This window comes from Daphnia pulex, chromosome 6 (assembly GCF_021134715.1).
Source record: "Daphnia pulex isolate KAP4 chromosome 6, ASM2113471v1".
NCBI classification, from domain to species: Eukaryota; Metazoa; Arthropoda; class Branchiopoda; order Diplostraca; family Daphniidae; genus Daphnia; species Daphnia pulex.
The window spans coordinates 2,995,919-3,016,875 of NC_060022.1; the positions used below are offsets into that span (position 1 = coordinate 2,995,919).

Below are 20,957 nucleotides of genomic sequence, written 5' to 3' on the forward strand. Positions count from 1 at the left end.
CCGGAAAAGTTTTAACTTGAACTATTCAAATTTTATTATAAAACAAAAATATACAGAACATTAAATAGGTAATCCTTAGTTGGGGTTTTGATTATTGTAGATATTATTGAAAAGAATACAAGAAAAATTCATCTAAGAAGAGAGGGCAAACTGTTACCATTCAGGATGTGATTCTAAGAATCATCGAAATTGAGGGTTCGAATTGGTAGACCATATACTACTGCAGCCGCTCCAGTTAAAAAGTTTTTAGTGACTGGGCGGGACTGGGCCACAGCACGAAGCATTTCGGGTTCCAACTGTTCCGGAGGAGAAGGTAGATCCGTTTTGACGCTTCTTTCATTAGGTGGCGTCTGATTTAGCTTTTCAAGCACCTTACGTTTTCGGGCACCCAAAATTAGATCAAGTAATCGAATGGTAAAACGATCGCAATCGACATCCGTTACTTCCCATAACATGCCGACCATTCCAGGGCTGTAAACCAATAAACTATTAATTACGTCTTTATGATTTGCAATTCGTAGATGTGGATCACCTTCCAGCCAGCCAAAAGATAGTAAATGGGGGCTCCAGTAGGATCGGCTATTCTTCCACTCACAGCAAGTTGACCGCTAGAACAACCCATTAGAATAGGTGCCGCCCGACAATCCAGTTTGACTAAATTATCCATTGGAAAATATTTTGAGCCTGACCCATGACCACAATATCTGTAGACAACAGACGTTATTTAAAAAAATAAAAATAACAATAACAATAAAATTAATAATAATATACAAGAATATATCTCGTTCCATTAAAGATTGCTTGATCTCTTGTTCAACGGGAACAGCTCCGCTTAAACCACATTGTTTTCCCCATATTTTCTCTAAAATAGGCTGAAGTCTTAGCTGAACTCCGGGAAGATCTTGTCCAGGGTTGATTATGTAATAGGCCAGTTTAGGGTTGACTTCAATACCGTTGGATCGTAATTTCAACTCTGTCGTAGGGGAGGGATTCGGTCGGTCGAAAGAGTGTTTCCATGTAAGCGAATTAAGAAAATGGAGGGATGGTATCCGGGAAACTGGTGTCGTGCTTAACATGGCGATGCTTTCCCAAGGTAGTTGCTGGATCACCTTGTACGAAAATGTGAAAAAAGGTGTTTGAACAAGAGAAAAAACATCCATGTATTAATTTACCAACCTTATCTAGAACGAGGATGACTGGATTGCGCTTTGCAGTTTTAAATTTTTCGAGATCTGGCTGCACGTTTTTAAATAAACTGAGAACCTCTTGCATTATTGGACTTCTTACTGTGGTATTAAGTATTTTTAATAAACCACGAACAAGTTGCTGGTGATTCAGGTAACAAAAACATGATATCAACAACCTAATCGAGGCTTCTTCATCTGAAGTGAGGATTCTTTTCATTTTTTTCAATAAATCTACTACAGATGATGTTGTGTGGCTGAGCAACTTTATATCGGTCGGGTCACTGAGTTCTCCTATTAACAAACACTTCCAAAATCCTAGCCACCAATTCTCAAGAGAATTAACCAAAACCTGAATAATAGAGAAAAATTGTAATTTTATATAAATACAGAAAATGTTGTTCTAAAATATTTTTAAATTATTACCGTACCTTCAATTGATCGTGATGTTCTTGTTTCAATTTCCAATACATATCACGATTTCCACGAAAGTCTTTATTTACAGTGCGGTTTCCCTCCAATATTGAGTGCAATTCAGCAAGTAAACTTTCCCCCAATAAACCACCTGCTGGTTCATCTATAAACCTTGTCAACAGGGATCCAGTATGACCTCCATGAAAGCGTGCAATTATCAGTTTGGGCAAACTGTAGGCAATAGGAGGTGGACCAAATCCTTGCATCTTTAAACTTTCATAACCTTGCCAAATTTCTGATATGTGAACAATAGTCCATTCAGGAGGAAGGCTGTAAAGAAATTTGGGGAAATTAGCTTTTGAAAATTGGAAGGATTGATCAAGCTGGTGAATGGCTTTTGAGTCTTCATTCCCTTCTTGGGCTACTGTGTTGCTCTTAGAAATCTTTTTCTTTGCCAATTTATCTCGATGAGCATTAACAGCAGCATGTCGAAGAGATACACAGTGAGAATCAACAAGATGTGCAAATCCATTATGAAATTCATTATCTTTCAAAAGCTTCTCTGCTTTCTGCTTCTGGAGCTCTATAAAGGAAGATAATAATAGCATAATAACAGCATAAGTACAGAATGTCGATTTGTTGCTATAAATCATTAATCGGTTACCAGAGTGAAATGGAGAACATGGAAAGGATTGATTCATAAGTAATGCTCTATCCAAGATGTTTTTAGACTCTAACAGATTTCTCAAGTAAACTGTACTTGCACTCATCTTTAGTTTTTTGGAACTTGATTGCAATAATACGCCACGATCTCGCACTCGCAGCAATTGATATGAAATTTTGAATCTTAGTTAATTTCTTCTGCTAGAGCCTAGAGAAGCCAAACGGCAATTCGGTTGCCATTAAGGCATTAACAGCCATTACATTTACATTACAGTTCACATTGATTATAAATAACATCTAAATATTTTCAAAAATGAGATAAAAAACAATGACATTTTTTTTATTAATAAGGACTTTTAACTAACGATCTTTTTTTTTATTAATTCGCATTTTTAACTGTTGTGTATCAGCGTTGCCATTTCAGACGTTTGTTTTGAATATTTTGAACTGTTGTAATTGACATAGAAAGTTTCTTGTCAAAGAGCTTTTTTATTCTTGTCAGCTTAGGACTTTTAAAATTCTGTTTGCAGCGTTGTTAAATGAAGTGCCGACAATATTTACTTTCAAGTTCATAAACAAGTGTTTCAATTTCATATTGTCATTTAAACTATAACTACAGAGCTTTATCCTGACCAGTATTGTTACAATGGAAAATAATTCTACTTATTTCTACTTCTCTTACGGGAGTAACATGTTGAAAGAAAGAATCCAAATAAATGACCCTAATGCTAAGCCGTATGCTGCTGCCAGATTAGATGTAATGTATGTTCATCATACAATTAATTCGAGTTATTATAAATTCTTCTTCTCAGGATTTTCGGCTAGAATTCAACTACAGAAGTCTTCGGTGGATGGGAGCAGTTGCTACGATTGTAGAAACCCATGGCTGTCATTTGTGGGGTGTTGTCTGGATTAAAAATAATGATACTATCACATCATTAGATGAGTAAGATTTTATATCACATTTTTATGTTGGGATTTCAATTGATTGGATATTTTAAAAGTCAAGAAGGTGTTCATCAAGGAATATACAAACCTTTAACTGTAAAGGTCACTACAGTTAATGGAGAAACTTTAAACTGCCGTTGCTACCAACAAATTTGTGAATGGGAAGTAGACAGAAGACCATCTGTGGTTTATAAGAATATTATGATTAAGGGAGCTAAAGAAAATGGTGTTCCTGAAGATTACATAAAAAACAACTTGGAAAATATTGAAGACAATGGCTATAATGGTGAAGTGCAAGTGAAAATGGATTTATTGCAAAAAAATTAATCTGCTTTAGATTAACCCATCGAACGAATCGTAATGCACGGACTGCATGAATTTTTTACCTTCAGTGCATAATTGTACAACATAGCTCGAAAACAAAAAGTGCAAATCTTCTTATTAACATCAAACATGGAATTAAAAATTAGTATATTGTAGATTAAATCAATTGGTGAATGTGCAAAATTTGTGTTGAATACACAAATAATTAACCTAACCAACCTATAACGTGTTTATGTTTAGTTGTTTAATTTCGTAATTATTAATTAATAATCAACTTGTAATGCAAACATTCACTTTTATTTATGCTTTAACTTTCAGATGTTCAATACTATTTGTTTGCTACAACTTCAGTTTCTATATGTTTTTTCTTTCTTGGTTCAGTAATTACATGTAAAGTGGCATCAAGCCCTGGGTAATGATCAAATTTGGTTTTTAAGATTTGTTGGGTTCCATTGTACTTGATGTATAATTCGTCTTGCTTGAGAAGTTCTAGTGCCATCGACACATTAAACTTGTCAAGTTCGCAACGAGGAATTTTTATGGTGCAAGCTGGTTGGTTGTTGACGACACAGTTTAGCTCAAGATTGTAGTCCTTATCTACTTGTGGCCAATTTTGTTCTAGAACCGGTTTATCCTTCAATAAAAATGTAATCATTGACTAGATATATATCAATTCAAGCTATTCTATTAAAAAGTAACATTTACCCAATCAAAGTCATCAGAGAGTTTGGCGGCATTGTCAACGAAAGCGCTCCACATTTCTGAAGCAAAGTGAGGTGCCAAGGGGGCCAACATTACGATTTGCACTCCAAGTGCTCTCTCAAATTGTCGACTATATTTCAGGTTGAATCCTTTAGGAACTTTCTAAAAGTGAAGAAAGCATTTGAAATGATTCAATATCGATCGTACTACTACTACTAGGTAGGGCAAACCTTCAGAGCGGTAGTCAATCCTTGCATTTTGGAAATGGCGACCGAAATGTGTTGACTGTGATGGATACCAAATGTCACACCCTTTAAATAAAAATTGCGAGCATCGAACCAGATGGTCTCTTGTTTATCTAAAGTCTCTTTCGCAGGTGTTGATGGGTTTCCTTCTTGACGCTGATGATCAATCCATACTTTCATAGTTGCCCACATGCGATCCTGCCATCTCAAGATTCCGGGGAAGGCTGAAATCGACCGTTCATTGTTATTTGCACTACTAACAAGATATACTGAAGTCTTTACTATCTTTGGACCAATGTCTCGATGTTCGTGGACTGACGTCAGCTAAGATGAGAAGACGGGTGGTATCAATCCCATGCTCGTTCCAAACAGATTCAGGCTCAACTCCGTTAAATTTCGATTTGCTCATTTTCTCCCAACTAACGACCAACGGACTTTTCGTCGACATTTCAACGGGCTTCTCCCCTTTTAATAAAACAAATAAAAAGCAAAGCGAAAATATAAATAATACTAATCAAATTTGTTTGGAACTTAATAAAATACTACCACTAAAATCGATTTCTTCCGGCTTCAAGTATCTTCCCGTTCCTTTGACTCTGTAGCTCCGTCCCATCACCATACCCTGCACGAGTAATCGTTTAAAAGGTTCGCGTTCCGGTAACCATCCAATGAGATGAAGAAAGTGTGATATGAATCGCGCAAAGTAAAGATGCAACACGGCTATGGGTGATGAACAATAAATAAGTAGGTTCTTTTTTTTAGATTAAGTGATAAAAATAAAAACACACCGTGCTCTTTGCCTCCTATATAAATGTCAACAGGCATGGCTGCTCTTGCACACTCTGGATCAAAAGGTACTTCCAAATTTTTAGGGTCCAAATAACGTAGAAAATACCAGGTCGAATCAACAAACGTATCCATCGTGTCCGTTTCCCGCTTAGCTTCTCCTCCACATCTATAGATAATTAAATACGGATTAATATTGAAAAGAAAAAACGGATATTTTATTTAAATAATGGATAGAGTACTCACTTTGGGCAACAAACGTTTAGGAATTCTTCGTTTTGAGTTAGAGCAGCATGTCCTTTAAACCTTTCATTGGAAGGTGGTAACAACACGGGTAGTTGATCGGTTGGAACAGGTTGAGTGCCGCATTTATCACAGTGAATCATTGGTATAGGAGTACCTGCAAAAGAACAAGTATTGATTGCAAGCCATTTTTTCTAAATAAAAATTACAGAAAAGATAATTTTACCCCAGTACCGTTGCCGAGACACCAGCCAATCACGAAGTTTGGAACTCGCTTTATAACCACCCCAATTTTCGGCGAGAGCTTTTTGACATATCTGTTCTCCAGTTCTTTGGTCGTCATTAGATAGCATTTTGAGATTTAATTCGGCTGTAATTGCAGCTAGTTTTGGATCCACCAGTGGATCGCCGAGTAAACTGTCAGCTCCTTCTGGATAGTCCAAATCATTCGAAATCACAACAGGCAGTAAGAGACCGTTGAGTGGATTCACAACGCTGATTTTCAGTACGCTCGATTGAGGAATTTGATGTCCCGGTTTATCCAAAATATGACCCGATTTCAAAGCCACAAACTGTGCCGTTTTCAACGATTCCGGATTTCTCGTCCAGACGGTCAACGTTGTGTGATTCACTTCCTTCACAGGTAAATCAAAGTTATAGCCATCGCATTCACCGATCCAGTGTCGTTGCAGTTTAATAATGTCTCCCCAGTCTTCTTCCGTCATTTCTTCTAATCCATCTGTCAGTGATTCCGAGAGTCTAGTCGTTTTAACAAACCATTGTTTCAATGGTAGTTTTTGCACTTTGGCACCCGATCGCCATGAACATCCATTAGCGTCAACTTGCTCTTCAGCCAGAACTGTTTGATCCACAGGATCCCAATTGACTAGGGCTTCTTTTTGATACAGAAAGCCTTTTTCGTAAAGCTTCAGGAATATGAATTGAGTCCACCTGTAATACTCAGGAGAGCATGTTGCTACCTCTCGTTGCCAGTCAAAACTGATTCCTAACTTTATCAGCTGTTTCTTCATATACTCCATGTTGGATTTTGTCCACTCATCCGAAGACAAATTCTGAGAAATTGCAGCATTTTCAGCTGGTAAGCCAAAAGCATCCCAACCCATTGGGTGGATGACCTGCATCAACAACAAAAGTGTTAAAATTAGCAGACGAGCAAGAAGTTTTGAAACTAAATTTACCTACTTCTTTCCCTTGCATCCTGTAAAATCTTGCCAAAGAGTCACTGATCGTGTAAACTCTTACATGGCCCATGTGGAGTTTTCCTGATGGATAAGGAAACATAGACAATATGTAACATTTGTTTTGGGACGGTAATGCTGTAGATCCACTGTTTCTATTGATTTTATCTCTCCAGTAATCTTCAATCTGGAGTTTCATTTTGGCTGTCAATGGTTCCTGGATTGAAGTTCTCAATTAATGTCCTTTTGTTGTTTTAACAAATAGAGTGAAACATACCCATTTTTTTGTCTGCTGGTAATAATGCCTTTTGATTATTGCATTCGTAAAACCTCGATAGAATAAAACACAATTCATTTCCAAAGTGGTACGGAGAATCAAACAACAACATGTGTGTTTGTAGTAACCGGTGATCATGCGGTGTTCCTAATGCAAAGAAATCAAGGCACCATGGCGCGTATTCACGAATCCCGATCGACATGCACGATAAAAATGTAGTTTTGACTTACGACCAAACAGAATTATTAAAATCTCTCGATTCGGTGCACATAATTTTTCCACGACTGCAGCCAACCGTTCTGAAAACGAATGGCGCAAAATTGAAAAACTAACCCCAAAAAATCGTGAAATTTCAAACAGCAGCCGATGGCAATTATCCGAATGCATTATCCATAAAGAACAATTTGAATTTCTAAACAAAGATGAAGATATACAAAGATAAACGTGGACCTATTAATCATCCGTCGTTATGGAATTGATTATACAAAATTCATCGAACAAGCCAGTAATGGAAGCCAATAAAGGCGTGATGACATTCGTGCCAGGAATAACTCGTTTTACGGAAAAGGCACAACGCGTTGTATTCTGCTTACTATTTAAAAATAAAATAAAAAAATCTGCTTTAGCTGTAGCTCTGGGTTGTTGTAAAACACGAACAATGGCCCACACTGTGCAGACGCACTCGCGGAAGTTAAAGAAATGCGCATGTAAATCTAAATAAATGCAAGCAAACAGCGCGTGCAGAGCTCTGGGCCATATCGCCGCTCCTAGCCCGTTGTTGCAGGTGGATTTTTATTTATTTTACTTTTTTAATTCGGGGGGGGGGGGGAATTTGCATGGAGAGCGTGTGCACCGCGGGTACCGCTCCGTGTTTTCGTGAGTGCTGCAATGGCGGGAAGATGTGTAATTTCAACTATTACGTACCGATAAACGGTCAGTTGGTTATGAGATTCTTTTCATTACACGACTCCCCCAGTCATTATCCTCCTTTTTTTTTCCTTTTCCCTTGTCCGAGCGCTTGTATATGCGCGTGTTAATAGCCTTTGGATATTTTTTTCCACCTCGGCAGGTCAAGTATCAACACGCGGACGCTTTTTCTTCATTTTCGGTGTTATTCATTAACGGCGTGTCTATTTTTTAGTTTCTCTCTCGGGGGAATATTATACAACATTTTTTTCCAAATTGTTTATTTGTTTTTTTGTTTTTTTCTCGAAAAGAGGTGAAAATCTCTCCTCGCCGGACAGACCGAAACAGCTGACCCGTATTATCTGATAAGGATTTAGCCAACCAACGTGTGCGTACACGTAATCACCGCCGGAGAAGCAAGCCACATCACCTGGGCTGGGCAGCAGGCATTACGCTATATACAGCTAGGAGAAAATGATCGGCTTTAGTTTTATTCCGGTTTTATTATTTTTTCCTTATTGTCCTACCTCCTTTTTTCATTTTACTAGATGCATACATAAGCGCACAGGTATATTATTTATATGGATGATAAGCTGAAAGTGGTTAATAAACGCCATCATTACAACCGGCTGTTCCATGATTTATATGCGCCGACAAGTCTCTCTCGCGTTTGAAATCTCAAAATCCTGACGAGCACGACAGGTGTGTGTGTGTGTGTCTGAGAGAGAGAGAGAGAGTTTGAAATTCAAATTGATTCGCGCTGGTTCGTGACAGCTTACGTCTTTTATACGATCAAGTTACCTACTGCCGGCTTTGATCCTGTTTGAACCTCTTATTTTTCTTGTTGTTGCTGTTATTGGCGTTGTCTTATTTGAAAGGACGTTGGATCTAGTCATTTCTTTTTATAATCTCCTATGATGAATTCATTCGTCAACAGCAGTTTGAGTAGTGTGTCGGCCCATTTCCACACTCCCACAGAGCTTAACACGCCAAAATCTATTCAATTTCAGAATGGAAAAAAAATCCAATTATGAAATTATTTACCAAGACGAGGTGATATTTTCTCCAAGATTATCAAATATCTCTGCCGGTTATGTATCCGTTTGATTATAAACATAAACGAGTAAAACGACACACTATAAAGTAGTTAAATTGATGAGAAAAACCCATATTTTGGTGAATCTATGTGAATTCAACGAAATCAGCATCCACCATTCATGTCTTGACCAATAAATACGTTGATCAAATTTCCCAAAATTCCAAATCGTCTAAAAAGTCAAATACGTAGGCTAAATACCCACCCAAATAACTCTGCCACAGCTGCCATGACACAAAAATGACAGCAAATCCACCACGAAGGACAGGAATCAATAAATCGGCCAAGTTTTTAAATAAATCTGCGCGAGAATGTGTACATAAAAGAATCGATCTCCAAAACTTTGAAATGGCAAATAAGTAGGTGACCTACCTTGAGTGTGCATACGACGTACCCCCAAAAAACACAAAAACAGCCATCACGGCTCCTACAAACACCTATAAGAGACACACTGTGCGCAACACACCTTTGGCACTATATACATACGCAGCACACACACACACACTACATCCAAGATCATAAGAGGATAGATGGGAAACGAGCGTGTGTGTACCTTATTTGACGCTTCCAAATACTCTGATGCATCGCATTTCACCTGTCGAAAGTCGAGAGAAAACAAGTTCTTCTTTTTATTTTATTTTTCAACCGTCGAAAATGTTGTTGCCGGATGAACGAAAAAAAAAAGTTCTTTTTCCTTTTCGTTCGGAATATAATACGTTCTCCGCCCTTGCGAAGGGGAAATTTTCCATGCCGTTCGCTCTGGCTTTTATGTTTATTTATTTATTTTGTTGTTAATACCAGGAAAGAAAAAGAGAAAAAAAAAAGAAGCGACGTGACGTGCATGTGTCGAGGTCACCCGGCGCATATTTACATTTTTGCATAATGACCTATCAATAAATCGCAGGCTGTCAGGTGCCGTGCAGCAGCGCCACCTCCCATCTCCAATCAGGGGGGCCCGTGCCAAGCGCCGGCGACTTTCGCTTCTTGACCAAAAAATAAATAAAAATTCAACAGGTCGAAATAAAAAGATGTTAAAAGATACGGAAATTTCTTCTTCTTCTTCTCCCTGTGGATTGAACTGTACAACGTCTGAGAAGTAGAATTCCAACTGGTGCGGAATGTGTCCCTTTTCGGCACTAACAAATTGGTCCGAATTCCATGTACAGATACGACGCATATTTATGGATGCGTAGCAAGGTAATCCACAGGTGTGTGAACATCCATCTGAGAAACCACTTCATTTTGCGGTGGTCGGTTGTTGTTGTTGTCGTCGGTTGACAGTTCCAGTTTCCTTTTTTTCTTTTTTTCTTTTTTTAAATTATTATTGTCATATCTCTAGAATGTATAAACCTATCACATTTTGATTTGTCTATATACGTGAAATTGGGGATTCGGTTTTCTTTTTACCTGAATATTTAAAAGATAGGCCATTTAAGGTTTCACAAGAGAAAATGTAGCGCTGCGCATAACATTTCGTCCGCGGGACAGGTGTCTATAAGAACTAAGAACCATCCGGCGGAGCAGATGAAACACTTAGCGGACCGACTTTACATGACAACAATACAGGTCGAATGATATGTTTGTCTACATTCAATACAACCAGTTTGTGTGTTGCAACTGTCCAGCTCAAGGTGATTCTTCCATTAATGGGGAACACAAAGACACAAAGGCTACATCATCTGTGTGTTTGGATTATTTCTGTCTTTCTTCTTGTGATGTTTACATATAGAGGCGTACTGTTGTTAATATTATATATGTACGAGAGCCGGGATATAGTGGTAATGTCATCGGCCATCATGAGACACACACACACTATATATGACCAGCATAGGGGCTCAATCCGCCACTATAAGGCTCTGTGGAAATGTCAAGGCATTCCATAAAAGTCTTCATCAATTGCCAACTCTTTTTTTATTTCTTTTTTTATAATTCAATTCCACTGAATCAAATATCAACGACGCCGTGATGTCTGTATTGGCGCCAAACGTTTGAAAATTCTAACGGCCCTCGGAGAAAGTGGCCGCGATTATCCGCGCTGATGTCCTCCATCAAAAAATAAAGAAAAACAAATAAAATTCCGTGGAATATCCAAATGTTTGTGAATATTTCACGGCAACGGCAGCAGTCGGGGGGAAAGACAAAAAAAAATGAAATAAATAAGAAAGAAAGGACCTGCTGGAAGACCCTGTATGACTTGTGCTGGTCTAGACCATGGTGATACACCTGTCATCCCTCAGCCATCGCCTCCATTACTCATCTGGTAGAACGAGAGGGTCGATTTACGGCTGCGCTTGATTTCTCTCTCTTCTTTCTCTTTCTCTTTCCAACCTGAATTCCAGACGATGGCGCATTACAGTTAGATCATGTACACTATTATACATATAAGGCTGCTGCACGATATGCAGGGAAAAAGTATATAGATGATGGGCCTGGCGACAGTCTTTTTTTTTTATTACCCGCTTTTAATTTCTTTTTATTTTACAATCATCAATGTGTGGTCTTATACATGTTGTTATAAGGACCTTTTCTTTTCTGATTATTCCTTTTTTTTTGTTTTGTTTTTTCCGGCTATCATTTTGGCTGGACAACTGATGAGGAAAAGAGAAATGGAGGAGGGTTCACTGGGCTGCTGCTGGTATCATAATAATAATATGTAAGGTTATGTGTGTGTGTGAGCGCATAATATAAAAAAGGAAGAGAAACCGGTCGCGCGCCGGCCAGGTGTCGTGTCCTGACCGGACTCTGACAATTTGCCCCGCGGTCGATTTAGACGACGACGGCCGACACAGTTCACCCCAAACGGAGAGGGAAATTTCGAACCCTCAAAAACAAGAACAAAACTAAATATGACACACGGTCAAACTAACTACTACCAGTATAATATAAAAATTTGATAATAGACCTGTTATAACCTGCACCAGTTGAACCTGTGACGGACCGGCAGCGCAGATGAGTGTGTCTGTAGCAGCACTTGACGTGTTGGGGGCTTTCAATCCTTTTCCATTACGCATTCAAATTCGTGCAATTGTTAACGCATTGTTGATATTATTAAACAACAGCGAGAGAGAAAAAGAGAGAGAAAAAAATAAACGTCCGAGCTGGACGACGGCCTTGCCTTTGACGTCAATCACATTTTTAAAAAAGACGACCGGACGACCTTATTATTAAATATTCGTCGGGTTGTTGTTACAACAGACATCCTTCAAAGGTGAATTCGGAGAAAACTCATTCTTTTTATTTTCTTTCTTCCAGTTGTATGTGGTAATTTTTGAAAATTTCAGGATTTAAAGAAAATGAAATGCAATTTGAAACCACGTCGGCATATCTACTTGTACGTTCGTGTTTTCATTTGAGAAAATTTTTCAATTCTTTTTTTTTTTTTTCTATTCTATTCCAGCCGATTGCCATTGGGCTCCTGATGTTTTCATTTGACGTGAAACAAAAGACGAAATCGAAAAAAGGAGAGAAAGAAATGAAAACAAGAAAACAAAAAACAGGCCGTTTTGTGTAACCGCAGTCCAGCCACTGGACTGGACCTTGGAAAAATAACAATTGGAAAATCTCAAAGACATCACGTCATCACATGGGATTTAATTGCTGGTTTCGGCTCTCCGCTCGAACGAGCCTATACAAATCCGTTTACATAATGGAGACAGGGAGAGAATAAAAGATTCCAAAGGCATAAAAAGAATTAATAAAAAAGAATAAGAAGAAAAAAAAATTCCTTATAATTTATTCGGCTCATGTTGGCCAAGAAAAAAATAAATAAAGGGAGAAATGAAAGAACATAATCTCGTATTACCAGATGACTGTTATCCTGTACGGCCTAGTATGTATTGGGTAGTAGTACGTAAGATATATATATACGGCCCAGCAACGGTCTTTCTTTTTCTACTCGCTCCCTTTTGAAATTAAAAAAAGAGAAAAAGAATATCTAGAAATCGACGCTCTTTCTCATTGTCGATCCTCTTGTGTATTTAATCATCGACCCGTGCACACCGCCGCTCCCGACACATCCGCACGTTTCTACACGTGGCCAACAACATTTGGAGAGAAGAAGAAAAATAACAAGGAAGCCCCACACGCCGGAGACTATTGTATCTAACATAAATATCGAGACATAAATAACGACGTGACGCATCTAAATATATTTCATCCGCACAATATGGACGAAGAAGAAGAGAGCACTGGAATCTTTTACACAACATAATAGGAAGCGCTTCAATTAACATATGCGGCGCACAAGGGATTCGCGTTCGGTTCAAAAAAGGCAAGTCGGCGTACGTATGTATGTATATTGGAATTGAAAGATATCTACTTTACGGGGAGGAATGAAATGTGGAATAAATATTCCGCCGCTCAATTTCTATATGGAACTGATGGCGACGATCGTCTTTATTTTTGGCTGGCCCTCCTTATAAGCCCACGCATAAATTGATTTGAGCCCCCGACCATCAAGATGGGAAACGGGTGTCAAGTTTGCTATCCCGAAACAAAAAACTCAAATAATGCGATCACGGCAGCAGCAGCAGCCGCAGCTGTCCCGCATTTAATCGGATGGAGAGAGAGAGAGCGCAATATTTTGATTTTATTCCACCGGCCAGGGTAGAGACGATAAAGATCGGCGATCATCAGCTTATAGACAGAAAGAGAAAGAAAAAATAACGAAGACAAACGAAAATAATATTCATCTCTTCGAAAAACAAAAAAAAACAAAAAGAAAAGAAAGAATCCGGGATGGAAGTGAAACTCGGCGATCCAATAAGAAGCTGTCGTCGCCCAATTGGAAAATAAAAGAAAAAGAAAAAAAGATCCCGAGTTATTGATAGTCACGAATCGTGTCGATCGGCGGGAAAAATAGGGGAAGGATATGTACCCAACAAAAAAAAAGAATGAGTTTGACGATGTCCAGCTGCTCAAAAGTTCAGAGGTCCCTTTCCATCTGGATGAGCGGGAATTTTGAAAAACCAAAAAAGCGCTGGTCACGAAAAGAGGCTCACACAAATGAATTCGAATTGGTAAAAGGCAATCAAATATTAAAAGGGGACAGGTAAAAGTGTTGGCGATAATCATCATCCGTTTTTAATCGGGACCGAGTAATAACAATAAGACAATGACGACGGATATTACATCGAAAGCGAAATAATAACACGACGAGCGCGGGGCCCACCAGACGATGGCGTCATGGTCGAAACAATACGAAAAGGATATCATCGACAATCTGTTCCAAAAATCTGACGAGCTATTACCCAGGGTCATTCACGAAACAAGCGGGTTATACTACACATCCACATTGGTTTCTTTTCTGGAACTTGTTGAGACCCTGAGGAGCAGAGGACGTGTATGGGCAAGGAAACACATCGAAAATAATATAGGGTCCAAATTCAACTATACAAAGTCAAACGCAGGTGACAGCAGGTGCATCACGGGTAAAGTTCCAACCCCCAAGGTTAGAAAAAAAAGGTCGTAAGTCAGCTGCTAAATAAGTAAATAATCATAAATAAATACTGTATACTTTTTCTTCTTCTTCCAGGACTTTTAATCTTTGATCTTTTATTTTTTTGTTACTTTCTTTATCTTTTCTCCCTGTTTGTTTTCTTAAAGGAATAGACTAAGAGAGAGAGATATAGCTGACTCTCTCTTTCCTTGAGAGTGTGGCACCAAGGCCGGCACATTGTGTAGCTCGCAGATATTGGCGGACATAAAATGTTGTGTTCGTTTCCTGAGCTGTATATCGCCGGCTACTACTAAGTTACTATTTACCCACTTGCCAGAGAATACACAAAAGAATATTTGAAAGTGCGTAAATCACCCAAAGACAGATTCCCCCCCACTTTTTTGTTTTAGTTTTGTTTTCTCAGCTCTTTCTTTTGTCGTGTCATTTTATTATCGTCACGACTATAAAAGAAGAAAAAAAACAAGGGTTCGTTAATCCAGCGCTGGAGGAGAGATTGACAGTCCGGAATAAAAAAAAAAAGTCCGAGTGAAAATGTTTTTATCATTTCGATGATTGGACTAGGGTCAATTTGAAATGAAAATGTGCTCTAGTATAGAAAAGAGAAAAACAACTTTGGGATTTTTTAAGAAAAAAGGCGCGGGTGATGGGTGTGCTGTTAACGCTGTCGTGATTTTCGTCCGACATGTAAAAGGCCATCAAACAGGTTCAGCTTTCTTTAACGGTTCTCTGCACTCTCTCTCTAAAGTTCTGGCGAAACGTAATCACCGAAAAGTCCCTGCCCGGCTAAAGAAGAAGAAGAAGAAGGGAACGCCCACGAGAAGAAGGGCCCCTTGTATAGATGAGCGCCGTATTGTTCAATTATTTATAAGAGCATCATCGCAGCAGCTTGGGAAGAAAGAAGAAAAAGAATATTACATTTATATACAAGATCGAGGCGCAACTCTCTTGGTATATATACATGCAATTCGCTCTGGACCCGGGCCGGCCGGCCCATTTCATCCGCCCGATCTCATCAGAGCTGGGAGACAATGAAAAAGAACTCAAACAACAACAACAACAACAACAACAATATAAAAACGAGACTTTGCAGGGCAAAACACCAACACAAAACCCAAATTCTTTAAAAGAAAAAAAAGCCCGTGAGAAAAACCTTGTTATCGACAGAGAGAGAGGTGGCTGGTGGCTGGATATATATACAGGTACAGGTTCGACAGGTTGTTGTTGTTGTAGCCTTCTTTTATACTACCTACTATGAAAACAGTTATATCAAATAGAAGACGGCGACGATGCTGGTTGATGTATAAACATTCAAGCGGGACAACAATAGCCCCCACAGATTGGGCTGATTGCTTTTTTTTATTATTTTTTGGGCTTGGAAATTGACGTGCTGGTCATCTGGGCAGTAGTAAATCTATTAACCCACAGAAAATGTCTAACCAGAAACCAAAAACAAATTGTCTAAAACCAAAAACCAAAACCAAAAAAAAAGAAGACAAATTACACATGTAAAAACACTCCAGTTTTTTAAGGAGAACAAGGATAAAATGACCAGAGTGGATGGATAAAACATCTACCGAATCTGATCAGCAAAAAAAAAAAATTCCCAACAAGAAAATTCAAATAAAGTTTACTAGGAAAAAATAGTTTTCCTTTTTTTTTTGTTTCAATGTTTTCCTTGGAAGTCGTGAACGAATTCGTCGAGTTCGAGAGGTCACCACGAAAAAGAAGAATATTCCACTTGCGAGTTGCAATGGGAGAGAGATGGGGGGGACTTGTTGGCTGCGTGGGCGGTCCCCAGTTCTATGGCGGCACCGGTGGGGGGGCCTCCCTTTCATTTCTAATTGTTATGGAGGATATCATCGGAATTCGTCCGCTCCATGTGAAGAAAGAAAAGAAAAAAAAAACCAAGTGGGGGGACCCGATAGAAATAAAAGCAGAGAGAGACCTGCCCCATCTCATCTCTCTACCTGTTGTTGTACAACAGGTTGTTTCTCTCCCTCACAGTCTGGGGTAAATCTTATAGTACATACGCTGGATATATTGATGAATATACGCGAGTATATATGTATATATAAGAGCTGGCCTATATTACAAATTGTAATGGAATTCACCGTCTCATCGTTGGTGTTATGGGCTCCGGTATACATGTACCTGACATAACACGGCCGAATTACGGGCCGGCTCTTTTTATTTTTTAAGAACCTACACGACTTGCATCATCTTTTATTCGCCTATTGTGTATGTGGGGAGATTCTATACGCGTTTAGTTTTTTAGTTTTTTTTATCTCTCTAATATACACACACTCAACTCGGGTTAGAGATATTCATTCATGTCTGGCGTGTTCTTTTTCTTCCTTCCTTCGGACCTGTTTCCAGTCATTAGCGTTTAACAGTTGAGTTCAGCTCTCACGCCGATGACCGCACATGGATGGAGCGCCTCATTCTTTTCTTTTTTCCTCATTTTTTCTTCTTCTTCTTTGTGTGAACGCCATAACAGTTTCACGTCTACTTGTGTGGCTATACGCGTTTATTTCATTTTTTTTGTTGAGAAGTAACAACAACAACAAAGTTCTATCTTCTCTTGGAGAAACAAAAAAAACAACAACTTGTTGTTGTTTCCATTTACAATTCAATATTATCGAGCGCTGGATGCCGGAGAGTCGCTAGCGGTGACTTTCACATTTTGTTGGATATATACCTATTCGACGAGAGTTGTGGCCTGCTGCTTTTTATATTCTAATATCTAAAGCGGGGCTATATAGATTTCCTGTAGACGGTAAAATAAAAAACAACTACAACCCAAAAATATTATGAATCGATAGCTTAGAAATAATATATATATATACCTAATAGGAGACTCGGACGACGGGGCTATATTTAGGGGCTACATAAATTCCCATTTGGAATCGGCGCTCTTATTTTCATTGCAGAATATGGAAACGAGAGCGATATGAGCCGATCGATTTTGACTTTGTTTTTTGTTTTTGTTGTGTGTTATCGAGATCTTTTATGACGCAATAGTCGTATAGAAATAAATACCCGCGCTCGGTCAAGTGGTTATTACATTCGTTTGGCTATATTTATATATACACGTTGGGATTTTGGGTGGGTGCACCGATGATTGAGTTTCCAGACGGGGGATATGATTCGTTTGATTGTTAAATTATCATTTTCGAAAAGAAATTCTATTACCGAAAAAACCCAAATTTCATTCCATTTTTTATTGTTATTTGGAAAAAGAAAAACAAAAATATCGAAAGAAAATCAAACGAGCGTCATTACGTTTCATAGTTCATTCATGAAACGTTGGAGCTGGGGGTCTCTCTCTTTTATGAACGGATAAAACATAAAGAAACAAAAGAATAGCGAAAACGAAGCAGTGGCCGGCGGCCACACCCTTTTTCTCTAGCAAACAGACGGACCGGCTGTCGAGCACAGGTATAGACAGGAGAGACAGGTGTTATCAATTCAATTGTTTTTTCGCCATTTACGGAACCGCTCAATAGTGAATTTTCATCAAAAACAAGTCGAATAATTATGAGTTAACTGAGATTACATTAACAAAATGTATCCTGAGCGACGATGATTTATTGATTTAGTCGTTGGCTAACGTTTTCTAAAGAGGACGGATGCTTGGAATTTTCTCAAATATTTACCAAAAAGAAATAGAAACTGAAAGCTACCGCGCGGCTGTTGTGGGAGCGGATGATGGGCGGTTAGTCCGGGTCGGTCCGGATTCCGACCAAGTAAAAAAAGAAGAAGAAGAAGAATGAGAATAGACGGTAAGCCACACACGCCAATCAGTCGATGATGTATCGATGCTCCTGAGAAATATTTTCTCTTATTCTATGGTCTAGGAGGGGGGTGGGGGAGTTAAAACATGTAGCCAGAGGCCACATCATATGCATCGGTATAAATACATATTAGAGAATCTCTCCAGTCTCTCTGTGCCAACATGTGTGTACGTCTGTACACATATAATAGAGAAAGAACGAGAGAGGAGATTCATCATTTTCGCCTGGATGAAGCGCTCCGCACAGCCGCTCTTCTCTGTCCATCTTTCTTTTATCTTCTTCTTCTTCTTCCTCCTCCTAAACGTCTTGTGTTATTAGGAAGAAGAAAAAGGTCGGCCGATATAATAGCGTCAGGTAGAGTACCTACGTACAGTCTAACGTAAATAGGCGGTGGGAAATCAAATCGTTTTCCACCACCCCCGAAACATCTTCAGACATAGACACACACACAGACATCCGACCGCTACTCAAATTAAGAGAGGTGTGTGTAATACGTGTACACACAACAGATCGACTTGTTCAGATTCAGTCGGCCGTGTACGAAATTCAAATGAAAGACGGGCGAATCATTTGAGCTTGTCACAAACATCACGAAGCAACAGGTGAAGGTCAGTTCACCAAATGTTGTCAAAAGAATTCAAAATGCGCAGAGATTCTTTTTTGCGGCTGTTTGTGTCGTCTCTGAATGGGCCCAAAAGCTCCGAACCAAAAAATTCCGTCTCTCTCCGAGTTGATCCACCAGCGCTGAGCTCTGGTCCCAACTTTTTATCCCCCGACACCTTCCACATTCACAAACATAAAAGGACAACAACAGCAGCAGCTAAAAAAAGGAATAATATCAAAAGGACCACCTCGGCACGGCACAAAATACTTTGCACACCTAAGAGAGCGTCACTTGTGTGTGTGTGTGTCCATATCGGTAACAGTAATCCGCGTCCAGGTAGACATTAAAAATTGTGGGAAGGTATTTTTTTTTTTCTTTTTCCATTTGAAAGGGACAGAACGAAGAGTTTTTCCTTCATTCTTCATTCTCGATGGGGCCATTGAAAAATAGATTTATTTGACCTTTCGCACACATTTGAATGACAGAATCAGGTGGATATCAAAGTATAGACCTCCTCGCCCGATGAAAAAGGTAAAAAAACGTTCAGTAGTAAACAGTTTTGAAGAGACTCGGCCAGCAATAGAATATATTAAGTATCTAACCTTTTTTTGGAGCTTTTGGTCAGTAATTTCATGGCCAAACACTTAAAAAGAAATTTCTCTATATTTTTTTTTTGACCCTGGCTCCATTCAGAAATATATAACGTTTCTCGACTATATATCTGTCCGTCATTTTCATCTGCACTTGGCAGAAAAGAAATCATTTTGGCTATTTGAAAAAAGGAAATTCTTTTTCGATCAACGAGAACTTGAACCAACAACTGGAAAAATGCTGGTTTCTTCTTCTTCTTTTTTTCTTCACGTGGAAAGTGTCTAAATCCATCACGTGATGTTGCTCTTCTCTTCAAGAGATCACGAAGCCTCTTCTATAAAGCAGCCAGTCAGCCACAGCTCTAGATGAATGTAGGCTACATCACATCTATAAAGAGGGGGGTTGTGTTTCCCACGTCCTGTCTCCTTTTACGTTTCCCATCCGCATTGTAATAAAAAAGCATGATCGAACAGCCCGGCCAGTCCTACTAAATGTACACAATCGCAGCGCTAAACCGCATTTTCGATGCCCAAGAAAGAAAAACATATTGAAAAGAAAACCCGAAAAATTGTGAATTTCTTAAATAGAAAAATTGTAATTTCACTCTATTTATTTTTTTAAGAAAAAGAAGAGCCGAAAAAAGATGTATTTTTTTTTCACGACTTGATCCCTCCCCTGTTATTATATCTGTTGTGAATAGCCAAGAATAACAATACGATACCAAATAATAGTTTAAATAGCCTGAATGTGTAGCACTTTTATAAAGATGAATAGGATTCTTGTTCAATTTTTTTTTCTTCATTTCGATTCGTTGCTCCGCTTTGATTCGACTTGATCTTCTTTGACACAACACGAAAAAGTAGGCTATTACACATTACGTAAACGAAAATGAAGGGCGTGTTTTTAAGTGAAAAATCAGATTTTATTTTTTTTCTTACTCGTTGCTTTTGATTCAATCTGGCGTTTTCAATAGTAACAGAGTGGAAGCGTAGCCGTATAAACATATTTTGATGTATCATAAGTACAGACCGGTCGTCTACTTTGTCTCCGTGTCAATCACGAAATCCTTTTTTTTTTCTCTCTCTCTCTCTTCTTTCCATTTTGAAATTGTTGCGTATCCTAATGCTTCGCTGTCTCCCAAGGCAACCCACAAAATCTTTTCTCTTTTCTCTCTCTCACTTTGACCAGCAGCCAGCGCAAGTGGCCCGGCCCGGATGCGTGTTACTTTATACTTAATAAAAAAAAAGTAGCTCCCAGCGCACGGGGACAATAACTTGAAAGAAGTTGCGGGTCGGATTTGATGGAAGATGTAGCTAGCTAGCTAGCTAGATGCGCGTTATTATTATTTGGCTTTGATATTTGTTCCTATCTAACAGAAGAGAATCTCCGGCTGTGTGTCGCTTCCCTAATGTGGTGGATGATTATTGTGATGTCGCGCCAGATGTCCAGTCGAGATAACGAGGCGGCCCAGCAGAGCATTAGCCCCTTTCTATATGCGTATAGACTCCGAATGCGCCGTGTGT

General features: G+C 38.9%; 3 protein-coding genes across 3 annotated transcripts; 1 reads left to right on the forward strand and 2 right to left on the reverse strand.

Annotated features, from left to right (window-relative positions):
- Positions 1–5: 5 nt before the first annotated feature.
- On the reverse strand, positions 6–2,513 carry LOC124195672 (separase-like). The gene is made up of 6 exons (XM_046590202.1): positions 2,263–2,513; positions 1,616–2,181; positions 1,177–1,536; positions 772–1,109; positions 533–704; positions 6–471 (listed from the first exon to the last, which is right to left on the reverse strand). The coding sequence occupies exons 1-6, from the start codon at positions 2,366–2,368 to the stop codon at positions 400–402; spliced, it is 1,614 nt and encodes a 537-aa protein (XP_046446158.1). The 5' UTR covers positions 2,369–2,513; the 3' UTR covers positions 6–399.
- Positions 2,514–2,685: 172 nt separating this feature from the next.
- LOC124195677 (gamma-glutamylcyclotransferase-like) lies at positions 2,686–3,747 on the forward strand. The gene is made up of 3 exons (XM_046590213.1): positions 2,686–3,018; positions 3,074–3,207; positions 3,266–3,747. Exons 1-3 carry the CDS (start codon positions 2,908–2,910, stop codon positions 3,534–3,536), a joined length of 516 nt encoding a protein of 171 aa, XP_046446169.1. The 5' UTR covers positions 2,686–2,907; the 3' UTR covers positions 3,537–3,747.
- A 64-nt stretch (positions 3,748–3,811) lies between these two features.
- Positions 3,812–7,150, reverse strand: LOC124195670 (probable leucine--tRNA ligase, mitochondrial). Its single transcript, XM_046590197.1, has 10 exons — positions 6,986–7,150; positions 6,713–6,925; positions 5,736–6,645; positions 5,513–5,666; positions 5,269–5,435; positions 5,027–5,200; positions 4,763–4,945; positions 4,466–4,704; positions 4,239–4,397; positions 3,812–4,167 (listed from the first exon to the last, which is right to left on the reverse strand). Exons 1-10 carry the CDS (start codon positions 7,121–7,123, stop codon positions 3,862–3,864), a joined length of 2,643 nt encoding a protein of 880 aa, XP_046446153.1. The 5' UTR covers positions 7,124–7,150; the 3' UTR covers positions 3,812–3,861.
- Between the last annotated feature and the right edge of the window lie 13,807 nt (positions 7,151–20,957).